At 47.2% G+C, this 18,751-nt stretch overlaps 2 protein-coding genes across 3 annotated transcripts in view; one reads left to right on the top strand and one right to left on the bottom strand.

The window, feature by feature from the left end:
• Nucleotides 1–2,570: 2,570 nt before the first annotated feature.
• syn3 (synapsin III) overlaps nucleotides 2,571–18,751 on the bottom strand; it is an 84,145-nt gene continuing 67,964 nt past the window's right edge. For both annotated transcript variants that reach the window (XM_085902128.1, XM_085902126.1), the window contains exons 12-21: nucleotides 17,740–17,896; nucleotides 17,565–17,654; nucleotides 5,912–5,974; nucleotides 5,277–5,419; nucleotides 4,996–5,070; nucleotides 4,766–4,868; nucleotides 3,458–3,589; nucleotides 3,361–3,379; nucleotides 3,135–3,279; nucleotides 2,571–3,025 (exon numbers count right to left, since the gene is read on the bottom strand). In XM_085902128.1, coding sequence (XP_085758254.1) covers nucleotides 2,902–3,025; nucleotides 3,135–3,279; nucleotides 3,361–3,379; nucleotides 3,458–3,589; nucleotides 4,766–4,868; nucleotides 4,996–5,070; nucleotides 5,277–5,419; nucleotides 5,912–5,974; nucleotides 17,565–17,654; nucleotides 17,740–17,896 — 1,051 coding nt within the window. In that variant the 3' untranslated portion in view covers nucleotides 2,571–2,901. The remainder of the gene's footprint in view (nucleotides 3,026–3,134; nucleotides 3,280–3,360; nucleotides 3,380–3,457; nucleotides 3,590–4,765; nucleotides 4,869–4,995; nucleotides 5,071–5,276; nucleotides 5,420–5,911; nucleotides 5,975–17,564; nucleotides 17,655–17,739; nucleotides 17,897–18,751) is intronic.
• On the top strand, nucleotides 10,068–17,507 carry LOC147040322 (metalloproteinase inhibitor 3). Its single transcript, XM_085902131.1, has 5 exons — nucleotides 10,068–10,378; nucleotides 13,668–13,750; nucleotides 14,530–14,641; nucleotides 15,473–15,594; nucleotides 16,287–17,507. Exons 1-5 carry the CDS (start codon nucleotides 10,252–10,254, stop codon nucleotides 16,482–16,484), a joined length of 642 nt encoding a protein of 213 aa, XP_085758257.1. The 5' UTR covers nucleotides 10,068–10,251; the 3' UTR covers nucleotides 16,485–17,507.

Below are 18,751 nucleotides of genomic sequence, written 5' to 3'. Positions count from 1 at the left end.
CAACACGCCGAGCGCCGATGACAAACTTAACGGCGAAAGAAAAGAAAAAAAAAAAGGACTGCGGAAGTATTGAGTCACAGTGCTAAAGAAAAGTTGAAGGACAATCGGGAGCGCGCAAGCCTCCACAAGGCCAAACAATCCAAATGAGGATGTGCACCTTGAATACTCGCCTACTGGATCAGCCTGGGTGGCAGCCTTGTATAAAAAAAGATATATATGTTGAAAAAAATAAATAAAAATTGTGAGCGAGAGGCTTGTGTGGGAAAGCACCAACACAGACAGAAGAGCCTGCAGGTTGCCCATGTTTACAAGAGTGGCGCCTACGGGCAAGCAAGAACCTGCGGCACAATTGGACATTCCAACCTTGACATTGTCAGAAAAAAAAAAAAAAAGAAATCACAACAGCAGCAGCAGCAGCAGCGGCGGCAGATTACCATCGTCTGGTATGTAAGGAAGCAAGTGTGAACAGCGGGACGCTAGATGAAGAAATAGAAGAGCGGCGCTGGAGGAAAAAAAAAAAAAAAGTTGTCACTGACTCTTATCAGCCACTTCTTCACCCACCAAGCAGATCAAGAAAATCCAAAAGTGTTTTTCGGAATGACCGTAAATGGAGAAAACTTGCGGATGATGTGGGGAAAATGCAACCCGTAGCCAGGTGTTGTAAAAGTTCTCACTTTTAATAACACAAGTCTGAAAAAAACAAAACAGAACAATAGTGGGGAAATTACAAGAGCACATGAGATGCATGGCACTTCTCACAAGTAAGCACACCACACCCGAGGCACACAAGCGGGATCCGTTTTCATGCCACATTTACACCAAGATACAGAAGAAGAATACACAGAAAAGTACCACCCAGAAAAAAAAAAAAAAAAAAACACAGTTCCATAAGTACAATGACTACAACTTTGCTCGCTCGACTAGGGGCAAGGTTACATTTTATTATTATTTTTTGGAAGTCTCTGTGGCTCCATATTTTCATCAGAGTTGACAGACAGAATCCAAATGAACTCATTGGGTTCCTTTTAACAGAGCTGGCAATGAATGAGTTCAAAAGCGAGTATTAACTCCCGCCAAATCACTCGTGTGTCATTATCACGTCAAGAAACTAATTCCCTCGGAAGGAGTCTGGTTGCTCTCATTCGTCGCCGTAAGAAAGGAAAAAAAAAAAAAGGGGCCCGCTGATGTAAACAATTACAAGTCATCACTAACGAACTCGTGTGATTTTAATGGACCAAATGGAGCAATCGGCGAGAGTACGCTATGACAAGCCTATCATTGCTTTTAAATACATAAATAATAAATGACATCATGGCATTTAAGTACAGCGGCAGCAGTATTTCATAATTCATGCCGGCGTCCTTGCTCGATGGACGATATGCTAATGCTAGAACAAAGAGTAGGACACTACAATAGGTACACTTGTATTACAAGGCATTTATTGAATCCCTATAATACAAATGCCTTGGAATCAATTTGAATTGAGGCTTCGGTGTCATTAAAAAATTCGACCGCGGTGGCTGGCAATTGATGCTCTGCTCAAAATAAAATTTGATACGACATCATGAATACTAGGAACGGCGCCGTTGTCGACTAACGGGCCACCAGATGGATTTCAAGTCGGTGGCTACGTCGTTTGATGACGTCACGGCCGTTATTGCGTGGCACGTCTTTTATTGTTTGGTTATTATGGCTTTTTTTTTTTTTCCACATTGGAGTTGCAGATACACACTTGACAGAAAGGACAACACAAAATACTCGGAAGGGCTCCTAAAAAGCTCATTTGGTCCCTTTGACACAGTGCAGAAGTTGATGAAATGGAATGATGAATTATTTTGCCACTCATGTATTGGTTGGAGCATATTAAGCACATTTTTTTGGAGTCAAAAAAAAAAAAAACGGACACGCAACATTTACATTTCTTTTGACCTGAACATACGGCTGACTCAATATTTTTATTCTCAGGTTTGCTTTTTTTTTTTTTTTTAACCCGCATTTAGGCTTCTCGGTGATCAAAAAGCGGAGCCTACAAATGTGAGCAGAATTATTGCAAATCAAGGCTTTTCTTATTTTGTGGTAGCGTTATGAATTGTTGACCACGCGCGCGCCCGCTCGCACTTTTGTACACCGGCATGCATTGAAAACAACAAAAATACAACAACTTCACCGATACGTTTGAGATTTTTTTTTTTTAACATTACAGCACATTGCGCACAGCCGCAGCAAGTTTGCCACCCACCCGACCGGGATGGAAATACTTGAGGAAAAAAAACACAATTTGGAGGGAGGACGGAAGACGACTTTTGCATTTGCACGGAAACGCTCAACTCAAAGGTGGACGGGCTGCGCGACCGACCGACGGCGGACTTATTTTCGCTTTGGTCATGTCAGGCCGAGGTAAAGGAGTCACGAGTGACGCTGGTGAGCCCTATGTACATGTACAGTGTCCCCCCCCCCCCCTCACATACACACTGTTAAAGTAGTGCTTTGCCGCCATCTTCTGGCATCTTTATTTTGAATGGGGGGGGGGGGGGGGGATGCCGTGCACGCTTCCCTTGAGTTGACCGGACTGGTGTCAAGTATTGCCACGGGAGGCCGCAAACTGAGCAGTTGAAATGACAAAAGAAGATGAGGAAATATCAAGCAGAAGAAGCCAGCCAGATACGGAACGCTTCGCCGCTAGAAAGGCCCAAGCGAGGAAAAATTGATTCGAAATTATATCGATTGATGGATTGGAAAGGAATTTGGTTTGGGTGTCTCAAAGGGAAGACACAAAGGTCAAGTCGGGTTCAGCCTTTTCTAGTAGCGAAGGTGTGGATATTCACAAAGCAAGGGGAAAACGGAGAGGACTGGAAGAAGACTCCTTGACAGAAGGAGGAGGAGCAAGGCGGAAGGAGGCTCTCAGTCAGAGAAGAGGCTGGCGAAGGACTGCCGGAGGCTGCGGATGGTCTCCGCTTTGGCCTCGTCGTCGCTCACGTTGCCTCGCAAAGTCTCGCTCAAGGTGTTGGTCAGCGACTGTGATTTGCTGCGCGGCAAACGGAGCAGTGAATCCGCACGTTTTGTTCTCGCAAAATTCTTATTTTTTTCCTCCCTCAAAAACTGGTTTTGCTCAACAGGTGTGTTTCAACACTTACTTGAGTTGAGGTGACTGTTTCTGAGCTCCGGAATTGTCGGGGAGGGGTCCCGGCTGGAAGGACTGGCTGGGTGAGGTGGTGGCCGAGCGGGCCCGCTGCGGCGAGCCTTGTCCCGACGGGGAAGCCGAGCCTGAGCGCTGCCCCCCTGGAAGCGCCGTGTGCAAACGTTTGTAAGAACACACAAACAAAAGCTGCTTACGTCAGCAATAAAAAAAAAATGTCCTACCTCGTCTGGGCTGCGTGGTCTACGGATGGACGCGGAGAAAGAAAATGTTTATCACGCACAATTGGGGCTGGCTCATGTTTCAGATTGACAAAACCACCTTGACTGAAGATGGCGGCGGCGTGGAAACTCCCAGCAGAACCTGGGCCATCTTGTGGAGGACCAGCTCTGCGATCAGCTGCTTGTCCTCCTCCACGTGTTCACCAATCAAAGGCATGGAGCTGTCCATCACCTGTGCATACAAAAAAGTGAAATTCCAACTCTCTCCGCTAGATGTCAGTGTCGCATCACAGCAGAATTTGAGCAATTCCTCTCCACAGAGGCCTCTTTTTAATTCATCACTATCCCACTGTGGGGTGTGACCGCCCGAGCCGAGGATCCACCCCTGCCGATTTATTCCGATCCAGAGTCATCTCGCTTGGTGACCCTTTGCGGCTCGGGAAGCACAAGGCTGTTATTCTCCTCTTGAATTGAGCTTTTCTGTCTGGACAATGCAGTCCGGGGCCGGCCGCATGGGAAAGTTCCTTTTTGTGCAGTCGCTGGCTTCACGGAGGGAATTACTCACTCGTGAAGGAAAAATAAAAACATTCGCCGTGACAAACGCTCATTACGTTTTCAGCTGTGGTATCTTTATGATTTCGCTCGTCATCTGAAAAGCTTTGGATTCACATGTTCATCAACAGGAGTGAAGGCCACATTAGCCACAAGGGAGAAATGTCACGCCCGTGACAAAAAAGCAGATTCCAGCTATGATGGACGGAAGGATGTCGCCTGCCACGCTCAATTAAATTCCATCACGGTGAAAGGCCGGCCGGGGGCAGATAGAGACGTCGGAGAGGAGGCGGAAGGAAATAGTTTGCATGCTGTCACTGCTCGGGCTCGGGGGACCCGCTGCGTGTTTCCCCAAATAGATGAAAGTTAACGCAAAGCCACTCACTGTTGACCTCACCCCGTGGACAGATAGCGAGTGAAAAATGTGATGTCAGGCCGTCTGTGGGCCTAAATATGGACATGTCAGATGTCCCGCGTCGGCCTGTTTCCTCAGACCAGAAGACGTAAGCGGCCCTTTCGAAAAAAAACAATCGCTGATAATGCAACCATCTGTCTGCTGCTCCAGAGAAAAACATTTCCTTGCCACACAATATTCAACTTTGTATCTTTTTGGGGAGAATTGAAGGGATTTTAAGGTCACATTAGTTTAAGGTAGTTATTTTCATTCCCCCGCCATGGTGTTTGGACTACCGACTAATCATTGGTTCAAGGTTTTGATCACTGCGTACCTTCTAGTGTAGACATCTTGCCTCTGTTGGCCGTGATACAGGGAAAAACAACAACAAAATGTCTCCAAGGGAGGCCTTGGCAAGTTCTCACTTATCCTCACAAGTATGTAACCTTTCAGCCGACTGACCTCGATGATGTAATCGTTGCCGTCTTTCCCGTGAACGGCCTTCACCGCGCATATGTCGAGGCCGCCGAACATCTCCGCGCACGAATCCACCCACTGTCTATACCTGGAACACAATGGCGGCGGTCTTTATTCGAACAGCATTGATTTGGCGCCATCTAGTGGGCGCTTATTGCACGGGGAATGATTTGAAGTGATTTGAGGAGCTTCCTTTCCAATCATGAAGGTTTTACCTGTCGGTCATGGCGATCTGCTCCAACATGGCCGAGCCCGTGTTTGCCTTCCAGTTGCCTGAAATGGAGGTCCTCCTTCAAAAAAAAAAAAAAAAAAAAAAAAAGAGTGAGTCACTGACAATTTGTGAAAAGAATGCTAATGGGGGATGCACGGTAAGCAGTAGCAGTTAAAAGTGGCAGCGGGTTGTCAGGAAACGGAGATAAGCCTTGCACCAATAAATAGCTGCGAGGGAGGAAGCCACGGGTGATTACGAGCATATTGTTCCCGGCGCACGTCTTACATGTAAGCCTTGTAGTTGTTGCCGATCTTCTGGATGCGGATGTCGTACTTGGACTGGACGTAGGGCTCGGTGGTGGCGTAGGTGCCGGCCAGCGCCACCACGCTGGTGATGTCCTGGAAGTCCTGCTGGTTTTCCACTTTGATCTGTTTGGCCGAGACGCGGCTACTAATTAGAAGGTGTCCAAAAGAGCCGGCGGCCGGCCGGCCGGCGCTCTGCTGGATGCGCCGTGGGAAGTTTGCACTTGCGCGCAGGCCGGGTAATGAAAGTTGGAAACGTGCGCACGCCGTGGCTTTGAACTACGTCACGCGCCTCTCCCATTAAGCAATTAAGTGGAAATGACGCCGTGGCGACACAGTCAAACACCCAAAATGGACTTTTTAAATTCAAATCTACAAATAGTCACGAAAGGGTGGCATCGTTTACAGCAGACCATTGGAAATCCCAAAGGAGGAAATTCCAACACGATGAATGCACTTGTTATTTGATATGACAATGTCAGGAAGGGCCGGCTGACTCATCTTTAATGTAGCGCGGCGGCAAAACAAGACGGCTGGGAGAGATTGCGGTCATAAATGAAGATCTCAAAATGTGCCAAAAATGTAAATAAGTCTGGAAAAGTCTCAAGTCGAACTCACCTTGCCCATGCCGGAGTGGGCGTGGCCCATCTTCACCACCACAGGATAAGAAGGGCTTGTCACCTGGAGAAAAGGATGATACTGCATTTAGAATCTGGTGCTCGAGCCCCCATTTTTTTCAATCCCTGGGAAATATATAAAAGAAAAAAAAAATGCAAGCATAATGGGAACAATTTTAGGTTTGTTTGAGGTCATCATTCCAATCTGACGCCAACACGTGAGCAACTGGGAAGAGAACGTCCTGCTCAGTAGGAACATTTGGCCCGTTAAATATACAGTAAGACCGATGCGGCGTTGACCGCATTTAGAGAAAAAACGAGAGTGGAAAACTCCTTTTTTGCTCGTGCCGGGGAAACGTGAACGCACGCGGTGTCCGCGGCGGCGAGTCCCGTGGCATCGGCCTAAACTTCAAGTCGCCCATTTCCAGAACAAGTGAGCGGTGAGTTTAGAAACGTGAGTGAGGTTCTGGGAAACTGGCTGGGCAGACCCACAAGCACTTTTGTTTGAGGTGCCGGTAAAGCCTTCAAATCGCACTGGGAACTAAAACGAGGGGACGAGTCAAGCGAGAACTTGAACAGCTGCAATCTTTCACCTAGTGAGAAAAAGTTTGCACACCCTTTGGGTTTCTTTCACTCTGGGTGGAGCGCCAAGGAGAAGTGGAGCTGGTAATGGGACAGAACAGGGCCTGTCGACAAAATGTACTCTCTTGATTATCGTCGGATAGACGAGGTTCGCCACGTACCCGAGAAGTACCCGGTAGCGGTGAGGTGTGGATGTTTGTCTTTTGGGAGAAGTGAGGTTTGCGTGGACCGGGCCCACAGACTCCCATTCTTTGTCTGGACATGTTCCTTCCAGTCATTCCCACGAGTGTGGCAATGACGGCACAAGACAGGCGAGGAGGAGACGACCACATCCTCGGCCCCTCCCTTCATAAGCCGCAAAAACATGCAACATCACCTTCGATGTCTGTGTTATCTCATTTGAGTCATGAGGGCGTGAAGTTTTCTCAAGCTAAAAAAAAATTAAAAAAAATCAAACGATGTGGCTCTCCTCATTTAGCATAAATACCACAGACCAGTCCCGGCAAATTATGGAAATACTTCAGGGAAGCCCCCCCCCCCCCCTCATTTTCATGGAAGTGAGTCATACACATGATTGTCGCACAGGTCAGGGAATTGTGCTTCACTAATTCCCACCCAAAAACCAATTTGCGGTGAAACTTTCCATGACCCAAAGCGCTTTACATCGGTTATCGTGAAACTCCGACACAACACATGGCACACTCGTCTGACTTCATTTTACCGCATGATGGTGAAGACAAAAGCAGGAGAACATTTCAATCGGCTTGGAAACATTGGACAGTAGTATAGCGGTTGTACGGGTAGCACTTTTCTTTCCCCTTACAAATTCACGAGACTGTAAAACTTCAAAAGACATTTTACAGAGACCGAGCTCATGGCGTCACGAGCGTGACGCATACGTATAAATTCCTGGATACAAGTTGTCATGGCAACCGTTTACGCTAACAGACGCCCAAAAGGGCGACTTTAGCTGCTCTTTAACTATTTGCAGTCGACGCTGCCTAACGGGGCAAGCTAATTGTCGTTTTGAAATTGAAGCTCGTCTGGTTTTCATTATCGTCGGTCCTGGTGTGTCAGCCCCGAGACAAAGTAACAAAATAAAGATACCCGGTCGATATTTTTGCCGCAGCGTCCGTGAGTCACGGTGACATCCTCTTCTTGTAACTACAGGCTACTAAAAAAAGAAAGCCGTTAGCATCGCCTCGTTAAGTCAAAAGTGGAATAAACAAATAGCAGCGCGTGCTGCCAAAACTCTCAAGACGGTTCCACTGCGACCGCCAAAGGTCACGCCGGTACCAAGAAATCCGAAGATTCCCATAAGGGTCCGCTCGACATTCCCTCGGTGTAAGACAAGCATGGAAAAGCGGCGGAAAAGCAAACATAACAGACAGACGCCGACGCAAACTGCCGCTTAATTGTGGAAAAGGGGAGACCCGAAGAGGAATCCCGAATGGAAATCCATTTGGGTTCTGACATATCCTCTTGAGCGGAGGGAAGAAAAAAAAAAAGAAAAATCTCATTCCAGTGGAAGAAAAATCATTGTGGTCAGATATGGAAAAGTACTTTGGTGGCGGTGGGGAAGTTCTTCACGTCTTTCTTACTTGTTGATTTGAGACCGAGCTAATTAGTGCCAATCCTAATTAGGCCCGGTCCTGCAAAATCCATCAACTGTGTGCCACGAAAGCAAAAGTTTCGTTCCCGTTTTGCGGGAAACGCTACAGGTAGGAAAGTTGAAGGCTACTTGACAGCGGAGGAAGGAAAAGCAGACGAGCGCCAAACGCATACCGGGGCCCGGGCCCCGAATGTCAGCGCCGCCCGCCACTGTTTTCAATTAAGAAGGAGGGCTGAATGTTCTGGAAGATGTTTGGGAACAGCTGGATTCAGCAACGTGCATCGCGTACCAGGTCTTACAAATACTTCCCACGTACACCTTCCCTGGAAGCGCTCAAGTTTCTCGACAGTTATCTTTTTCTCCTCGGAAGGACCACTAAAGCCGTTTATTGCTCTGACCAGATGGCCTTCACTTGAATCAATTGGAACGCTCTCGGGACGGAATAAAACGGCCATTTAGTATACGGCGGTAATATGAGTACATTTATTTTAGGACTCAAATATATATTGTGTTTAATACCAGCGTGGGGATATTTGACTTTTTTTTTGGTTTACATGTACTATAATGCTTTTCAATCAGCGGGTTGCGGGCCACATGTGGCCCAGAATCAACCCCCGAGTGGCCCGGCCTTTGGTGAAAATGATGGCTTCATAAATAAATAGGAGCAGTAGCAAGTATTTTTTTTTTTTCTCTGAAAAAAAGAAAAAAACATGAATAGATGCTTGCAGGCCCTTCCTTCCCTCTGCCAGTATGTAAGGAATGTTGTGAGGGAAATCATTTGTTCTCTCTCAACTTGCCCTCGTCTTCATCTCCACATTTGGGCATACAAAGCGGAGTCGGGCCGCGACGCGCATGCCGATCTCGTGTCTGAGCGCAGGAATGTCACAGATCTGTTATTTCAGACGTCAGGTCAGAAGGCTGAAATAATATCTGACGAGGCATTATCAACGACACGCAGCGGCCGAGCGGCTTCACGTGTTTCCGCTTGATGTCTGCTGCTATTAAAGTCGCCCGAGCGGATCCCATTTGGCCTCCTCGATGAGAAAACAGTCAGTGTGGTGCTGTTGTAATCTACTGAGCAAACAACTGACTTAATTTTTGGCCGGTGGAGCAAATATTTGGACATATGAGAGAGACATGCTTAATGTGTGAGGCATGAATGGGGGGGAAAAAAAAATAAAAATCAAAAGTGCCAGTTTTAGTGCACTTTGAGTTCATCTTTATAAAAAAAAAAAAAAGTCAAACATATCATTTACATAATTCCGCTGGCAATACCGCTGGCTCAGTGATATGAAGAGAAAGCCAGAGGCTCCGACGTGAGACAATGCTTAATGAAGGCACACGAACTAACGGTCATACTTCCTTAACTTGATTATTCCCGGCCGGGTTATATAACGGCGAGTATCGTCATTCCTTAACATAGCTCGCCTTCAGTCTGTGCAGATAAGCCTCTGCAGCGATAACACGGTTGCACTCAGGTTCACCGAGACAGTCGGAGGCGGAAGAAGACCACTTTAATTGGCTAATTTAACCCCGGCCGCTGCGCTCGTGGGCTTTTTGGAGAATCCACTCGGATTAAAAGAGACAGCGGGTGCTGCCTTCGAGGTTGCGGGAAGGCTGAGGCAGCGGTAGATCCTAATCTCATTTTTGAATATATGCATATCATTTATTCATATTAGGTACGCTTTGAGGTGGAAATAAGAGATGATAAAAGATAAAAGTACTCGTGCGATCGGGATTTGATATTGAAAATACCAAAAAAATACAAAAAATGGCTGCATCCTATTTTTCAACACGGGTTTTTTATCCAGGAGTCGGTCTTTCCCTCCCACAAAAACAAACAAACAACAAAACAGTTCCAGTGCGCCACCGGTCTGTTCTGGAATCACCGGGGCCCCGCCCCCGGGCTGCAGAGGTGGAGAGGGGGGGCGTGACCGTGTATCTGCGCGGCGTGCTTATATCTTACGCCAGAGCCGCTCTCAAGCATCAGAGTGGAGAGACGCTCCAAAGAGAAGCAGAGAAGCTCCAGAGAGAGAGAGAAAGAGAAAGAGAGACGCCGCACCGACGACACTCGGACATAAAGCGCGCAGCTCCGGCCGATCCGCGCCGAGAACACACGCCGAGTCACTCGCAGCGAGGAGGAAAAAATGCAGCCGCCGTACGGGCACCTGCTCAGCCTGCTGTTAGTCAGCAGCCTGCAGCTTCACCAGCTCGCCGAGGGCTGCTCGTGCGCCCTGACGCACCCCCAAGACGCCTACTGCAACTCCGACATAGGTGAGAAATAGCGGACGGGCGGGCGCATTGCAACTTGTCAGCGTTAAGACTTATTCAAAAACAAAAAAAAAATGCTCTTACATATCCGACGCTTGTAATACAACACAGACTATTTTCGGTGAGTATGAAAGTGATGGCTAAAAACAGCTTGGTGTCGGCTCCAAAGTGACTTAAGGAGACTTTCCGATCCAAGTGCCAAGCAGCATCCGAGTGATTTGAAGTTTACATGTTAAACCGGGGAATGTAGATTTTAACGACACTGCAATTTAAGCACGCAGCTCGTGATTTTTTTGGTCATTGATCAAATAAAAGTCATCAGCATGAAAGGTCCATTATGTCTCTTAGCATGCGCCTTTTTTTTAAGGGGATTTACAATTGACCAGTCAAACATTCCGTGTTCTGCTCATTAGCGTTGAAATAACCTTATTAGTGTAACATGATTTGTCAGTTCTTGGAATATTCTACAAGTGTACTGGTGACGTTGCACTGAATAGCGATCACCACTAGAGGTCGCTAAAGGATATGTGCATTGATCTTACGTTAATAATATTCCTTCATATAGATTAGCAGCGTCTGTCCTGTTTTCATTGTCGTTAAGGACCACTTCCGACTGTTTTTCATCAAATAAATGACAAATGCAAAATGAGAGCACGGGCGAGGAGCTGTTTACAATATCCCCGTCTGCCAAAATCACATGACCTCGTGAGCTGGATTTGAGAGATTGCACGAAAATGGGAAAACCACACGAGAACGGCGCCGCTCTTGGCTGTGCGGCGTTTTATCCTCGCATCACCTGACGCTCACTCACAACCGGCAGAAGAGAATTCGCTTGGCATTTAAACGCCTCGCGTTGTCAATGCTGGAGTGAAAGAAAAAAAAAAAAAACGTTTCTGCATCCGTCTTTCCCAGAAATGTTCAGATCTCTCAGAGTACAGGAGGGACCAGCAGAGTCAGAATCTGGAACTGACTTCGATGGAGCGCGTGATCAATGACGAGCCACACAAATCTGTTTACCAATTCGCTAGCTTAGCTGGAGATGATCTGAGATGTTGGATTTAAAGGGATTTACACTCCTAGTGGCAGCTTATCCGATTTGCGTGCGGCGTAACAACCAAATGCTGCTTCACCGCGTTTGCTTTGAACTCTTTTTTTTTTTTTTAGGGTTAGGGAAATTTTGGTTGAAGGAAATTTTGGTTTAGATAGTAGCATGAACTGGCGTTGTGAAGAATTTGACCCTGAGGTTAGCAGATGCCAGTTGATCCAACACGGCCGCGGTAAATTGAACGAAGCTTAAATTTACTGACAGACAAGTTGCCCGCGCCACTCAAGCTTGTTCAAACAGGAGTCGGTGTCGAAAGAAAACGTCGGAGGGAGAAACCATCTATTTTCGACTGCCGACATCAAAGGCGACGAGCCCAAATCGTGACAATTTACAAGGCGTGCTCCAGTTCAAAACGTTTCTCGCTCTTTGTTTTTCCTGGCCTTGACACTCCATTCAGTGAATCTCAATTAGGGTTGCGAATCGGGTCGTCACACTTTCTTGTCTGTCATGCTTAGCTATCGTTTCCCAGCATGCACCTGGCGGTGAACTTTGACCCCGAGGCGACGGGAGCAAACCTATGCGGGGTCACTTGCAGGGGATTAGTGCGATCCGTGTTTACGCTCGGTCTGGATTGACGCTCAAGCATCGAGAATAACGGCTCATTTAAAACTTTGCATAACTTGGGGCTTAGCGACCACGTTTTCCTGGTACTACCAAAATCTGTGAATCGTGGAAAAAAATTTGATTGAATTCCCACCCCCCAAAAAAAAAGTCAAGCCGAGGCTTTGCGGCGTCTTGGCACAGTGACTCCGGCGATGAGGAGAGTTACGCAAGCTTGGATTAGCTCCCCCCCCCCCCCAACGTAACTTCAAATACAATGCCGTGTCAAAGGCTGGAGATTCCATACGCGGCTGAGATGTTTGCACCCTCGGCCAAAGCGGATCAAATGTCCCGCTCGTCACCTCCCCCGGGTTGGGGGGGATCACGAGGCCGCTCGGAGGGGGGGGTTTCATCATTTCAAAGGGCGCACGAACAAATTTCTCCTCCATTTGACACAAACCTCCACAGCAGGGATTCATTTCCAGTGTTTATTTTCGAGCGCGCTAGTGTGTCATCCTGAGAATTCCTCTTCCGCCCACTCGCCTCCCCAAACTTGGAGCGCTTTCCTGCATGCTAAAAAAAAAATCGCCTCGCTTTATTTTCTCACTCCGCAGTCGCACGTAGAACCCACAAACGCCAATGAGTAAGCGCCTTTGTTTGCCACGCAGGCCCGAAATGAAGCTTTAACTCAATTCTGCCAAATCTCTTCAGCCGCTCCGACCGCGGTATACAAACCAGATCAACAAATCAAGTCAAAGCCTCCCACTGACCAAAATTGAGATTCACGCAGGTTGAGCTTAGATCCCGTTTCAGAAATGCTGGGTAAAGTGACGTTTTGACAAAAATATCGCCGCTGAGGGATTAAGAGGTCAAGAGGTCAGAGAAGTCGTCCGTCCCCGCAGCAGCTGAGGCCCTTTGCGCATTCCTCGGGATGACGGCACCACCGCCGGCCAATTAGCGGCCGCCGTCCGACAAAAGGCCTCCTGTCCGGACGTACTCGAGTCGAATCAGATGACGAGCGGCCCCTTCAAACGACGCATTTCTCCCGAGAACCGAGAAAGTCGATCAAATCGGATGTCAAAATCTTTGGCGGGAACAATTGATGACTTGCGATGACTTCCGTTCAAGTTTTCTATTTCTATCCTGCCTTCTTCGAAAAAAAAAAAAAAAACACGCAAAGGCCGGTCGCTTTTTCGCCTCCCTTTCCGGGGAATGCGAAGCCCTAAAGAATGTCAGAAGGAAATTCCACCAGGAGAAGATAACAAGCACGCTCAGTGCTAGTTGTGTCTGCGGCTGGCGGGGGCCGTTGGCAGCAGGTGAACTTCACAGAGGGCTGATCTCTTATGCAGGACCCGCTGAGGCTCAATTTACCCGCTTGACAATAAGCCCCCTTGCTTCCACGCGAGGAAAAGCAAAGAATATTTACATGAGGGTCCTGAACGCCGATAAGATCTTTTTGATCTCGATATAGACGGTTGAATGTTTTAGCAGGACTTGAACTTTTATTTACGGCTGACTTAGTCTTAGCGTATAAAATAAACCGTATAAAATAAAAAAAAACATCTATAATATATATATATATATCGGATACAAATTTCACCAGCGTTTGCAAAAGTTGCTGACTCGGCCGTTCGTCTCTCTCCGCAGTCATTCGTGCTAAAGTGGTGGGCAAGAAGCTACTGAGGGACGGACCTTTCGGAACCATGCGCTACGCCGTCAAGCAAATGAAGGTGAGACGAGCAAATCGGCAAGAACGCTCGTTTTGACTTCTCACACACACACACACACTGTTGCCATCTGACGGATTGATAGCCCTGTTGTTGTGGAAAAGCTCCTGACTTCCTATATTCTTACATAACGCTGCATATTTCTCAGAGATGCTGACATCAGCCCACCGCTTCCACGGGAGCCAGGCTACGGGATTAACGGGCTTTGCGGGCATTACATCTCTCCTCGTGTAAACATTCCCAACGGGCCAAACACGTACAAATACGTGAAATGACATATTGACCTCTTAGTTTATTTATTTGGGTCTGCTGATTTTGTACGTTTTCCACACGGGCTGATTAAGCGTCAAATTCCTTCCGAGTGTCAACAAATACGGTGAGAAAAACGCCATTGGCAAACTTATGGCTTTGAGTAACATTTTGTTCTGGGAGGCCAAAGTTGAAACATGGCTTTCCTGTTGTTCTCAAACAAATAAATGACAGCCAACAGTTCTCACTGACTCGGCATACCCGCGCTAAATGGAGGGAGCCCGAGTCCGCCGCTTAGCAAGGAATATCGGGGACGGCTTGCCAACGCAGCATCAAACTCAAAGATTTGACACGACGTAATCGTGTTCTCTATGATTTGCCCGCAAGGCATTCCCGCCTCAAGGAATGTCATCTGATAAAGCCGACATGCTTAATTTCGTGACGGATTATTTTTTTGTGTGGGGGGCCGCGGTGCCGGCACCACGCGAGATTTTTTTTTTTTTAACTCAATCTTTGCTTCTCGCGTCTCGCAGATGTACAAAGGATTTGAAAAAATCCAACACGTGCAGCATATTTACACGGATGCCTCGGAGAGTCTGTGCGGCGTCAAGTTTGACATCAACAAGTATCAGTACCTCATCACAGGTGAGTGAAAGCTCGGACACACGGGATAAGCGGAGCTACGTTACACGCGCACAAAACAAACACAAAAAAAATGTTGAGAAACACTGAAATGAAATCACCGGGCTTAGACTAAGCTCCTTAGTTAGCACCGCGGCTTAATTCTTCAGACATATTGCGCAATTTCACGCTAGATACTGTGGGAACCGTTTGGGGAAAACGTGACTGTGCAACCTCTGACTTGGTTCTGGAAAAATCTCTCTGGGCTCCAATTTTAAAGTCTACTGTTTTGTCTCGAACAACTCGTAATTGGCAAAGAAGCAGGAAGCGACGGGTTTCCGGCGAGGCCATTTTATGACTTGCTATTTCCAACAGAAGTGCCGTTTACTTTGGACCCCGCGGTGCTTGGCATATGCGAGCCGCGCTAAGCTCTGACCTGTAAATACCGTAACTACATCCCGCCGTGCTGGCGGCCATGTTTTTCCGGCCCGGGTGCGAGCGACATCACCGTCGTCTAAATGTAGTCACGCGTATGATCGGCGGCGACTCAAACGCGCCGACACGTGGGAAGGGTGACTTGGCGGGCGGCTGTCAAATTCCGGCGTGGCGAAAACATCACGGCGGGGACGTACGGTGACATAACACGATGTCCGCGAGCGCTTGCGGGCTGCCGTAGGGCACCTGTCTCAAGAGTCGGTAAGCCGCAAACAGACGGCAGAGCCCAAAATAACCGCGCGGTGACCTTTGGCTATTCAGAAATAGGGGTGCCGGTTTAATTGGGCTTATGCTACGAGATTGTCTTACCCCGCACCATTGTGAAACTCGTGATTTGCAATTAAACGGCGTGTTTGGCAGGGCGGGTGTACGACGGCAAGGTGTACACGGGATTGTGCAACTTCAACGAGCGGTGGGAGCGCCTCTCGTTGGCTCAGAAGAAAGGCGTCAACCATCGCTACCAGCTGGGCTGCAACTGCAGGGTGAGTAGAAACCAGGTCGCCGTTGAACGCTCATTAAAAACCACGTTCCAGCGCTAACGTGTAACTCAACGACCGAGACGGCCCGGTTTCCGCTTTTAATGTAGCGCGCACACGTAAGACGTAAAACCAACGACCCGGCGCGTATTGACTTCCATCTGCTAACATCATCGGTTACTTACAAAGACCTCCTTGTTGGAAGTCATTGAGAGAGAGAAAAAAAAAAAAAAACATCCATCAAACCGTGACTTGAGCTCAAAACCCACAAAAGTTATTTTCTCTTCCACTTATGAAAATGACTCCAAAGCAGGAAGTTGTGAACCGCAGAGGACAATCTCTCCGACCTTTAAATTGGCAAGTTCAAATTGGACTTAATTTGTCTCATTCAGATCAAAAGAAGCAGCTGGCAACTGTGACTTTTTTTTTTTTTTGTCAATAAACGGCGTTTCCGTTCATTACCTCCTTGAGAGGTGACGCCGCGTGATCTTCCGTTTTTGTTTTCAAAGCTTTTTGTGCAAACACCTGGAGGTGAGAGCGTTTAACTAAATACTTCGGGAGCCGAGCAAAAAAAAAAAAAAAAAATTAAAATCTGTGCTTTAGGCAGACGGCGAAAACTCATTTCTCTCAATGAGGCACATTTGCGTCGAGCCGAAAAGAACTTTGAAATCATCTGACTGATCTTTCTGTCCGCGTAGATCAAACCGTGTCACTACCTGCCCTGCTTCGTGACCTCCAAGACCGAGTGCCTATGGACGGACATGTTGTCCCACTTTGGCTATCCGGGCTACCAGTCCCGACACTACGCCTGCATCCAGCAGAAGGAGGGCTACTGCAGCTGGTATCGGGGCATGAACGCCCGCGAGAAAACGGTCGTCAACACAACTGACCCCTGAATCCCCCCCCCCGAGCCTCAACAATCATTTCCCCCCCACCACCTCGTCGAGTATTACAAAACTGAGTCCCGCACTAAGGACAAAAAAACGAGACGGCCGATCCATTACGGTGCCAATGTCTGATCTCTAAACAAATTGGAAGGCGGAAACTTATGTCGGGCCACGTATGAAATGAGAAAATGCTCAAATTTAAAAAGCAAAAATGCCTGTTACAGTGCCGACCGACGGAAAAGCTACGCGTTGCCCAGAGATGGTGAGATTTTATTTTTTATTGTACATAAGCTACAGAAATGAATTATCAACTAAACTGAAACCTTTTCAAAACATGTATTTATCTGGATCAGATGGTAGATTTGCTGTGGATGTATATACTATATATATATATTATATTATATTAAACAAAACAAATACAACCAAGTGTCCTAAATGAAGGACCAGCTTTTTCAAGTTGAATATCGTGTTGTTGTTTTTCGCAAGCGTGATCATAATTTACAAACCAATCAACGATATGCGGAGGTTTCCGATATTTTTCACGTGGGTTTTCAGAACTGTTTCAAACCAACACATCCACTATATAAATGTAACAATATGGGTCACTGAGTTCTTTCTTCCTTGACTACCTTTTCTTATTTTTCTTTCCAGAACAGTATCTTCAGTTCATTCCATGTAATCGATAGACACGCGATTGCTTCGGGATTGAAAAAAAAAAAAAAATGCTTTGGCCTGGTTGTCAAAGATTTGTTCATATTACAATAAATATGAAACCGAGGCTTTTTCATCATTGCGCAACACCCGATTATTCAATTCAACGCCGACTAATCGGCGATGGTGTTTTTTCTTCGACTGAGGTGTTTGTTTGTCTCGTTCTGTGGTTCACTTTTGTGTAAATATACTGTCTCAAGTTTGATCCTTATGAAAAAAAAAAAATGCAATCAAGGAAATTGTGTACAGTCAACGTGTAAAACACTGTTTCCTGAAGTATGGCTATTTTATATTTTTATAATAAAGATTGAATGAATATGAGTTTGTATGCTTTTTTTGTTCCCCTCCACCAAAAAATAATAATTAGAATTCACTTACCATTTGCGTGTGGTTGGCGTAGAAAGTTTGTTCGTTCAGGGGGAATTTTTCAGCACCGAGGGTGTGGTAGATCTTGATCATCTGAGAGAACTGCCAGACAAAAATCATGTGAGTGGCAAAACTATGAAACCGCCCCCCCCCCCCCTTTTTTTCACCGCAGTATTGTGAGACTTACCACCCAAGGCTTGCTGCAAAAATTGTAGATGGAGAAGATGGAGTTGATACTGGGCACGCCGCCAAAATGCAAGCCGATGACCAGATTCCTGAAGTCCTCCCCTGGGACCATGCTGTAGGCATGCTGGCGAATCAGGACAAAGTCCGGTTTGAAGGACCTGAAAAGCAGATCCGGACCGCACCGTGGTCAAATGGTTCAAATGGACGTTCCCGCCGCGGCTCTGTCAGCACATGGAGGTATTGCATCTGGATACTCGGGAGCTCGATTATTTACCAGCTGTGCCCCGGAGAGCGCCTAATCTTTTTGGACTATCTATCCAATTAACACAGACTAATCCTTTCTTTACAGATTGCGACTAGAGCCAAGGAACCCAAGGAGTACCAAAATCGCTTTGGTCTCCAGTTGAGGGGATCCAGAAATATATATATTTTTTAAAAAACACCGGTTGCTTTAAAGAAGCTTTACGCGCCGAAATGTCGCAAGCTTACGACGTGCTCTTTTGAGACTTTAAGTGTTATGTCGTGGGCGACAGAGTGACTACAGCTGTTCTTGCCCCACTGCCGCCGCTGCTCCTGCGGCACTCAGCCGCGGTGGCTGCAAACCTGCTATTTATACCGGATGAAACCGGTCCGGCGGGGCTCGCTCGGGAACCAAAACAGTTTCAAGTCAACACGCCAGTGCCGCGTGGTGTAAGTGCCAGAGACCGCCGCAGTCTCTTGCGGATAAAGTGTCCCAGATACAGCTTTGCACGTGGAAAACATTCGGTCCAATTTACGGTACAATTAGTTATGCGGTGATTGGTAAAATTGTCGTAAAAAAAAACATCTCTGTGAGCGTAAACAACAATCCGTCGGACTACTCCGACGACTCATTCTGGCCGCAGAAAATGAACGGGCCAGTTCCTCCGTGTGAAGTGGCCGGACTCGAGCGTCATTTTGTGCTCCACCGGCCTCAATATAGTAGCTCTTGTTTTAATTGCGGCTCCAGGCCCGGTGGCACCGGTGCCATCTGG

Source organism: Syngnathus leptorhynchus, chromosome 21 (assembly GCF_054491065.1).
Source record: "Syngnathus leptorhynchus isolate UIUO chromosome 21, UIUO_Slep, whole genome shotgun sequence".
Classification (NCBI taxonomy): Eukaryota; Metazoa; Chordata; class Actinopteri; order Syngnathiformes; family Syngnathidae; genus Syngnathus; species Syngnathus leptorhynchus.
The sequence above is the reverse complement of the archived record's forward strand: the minus strand, read 5'-3'. Positions and strand labels throughout refer to the sequence as shown.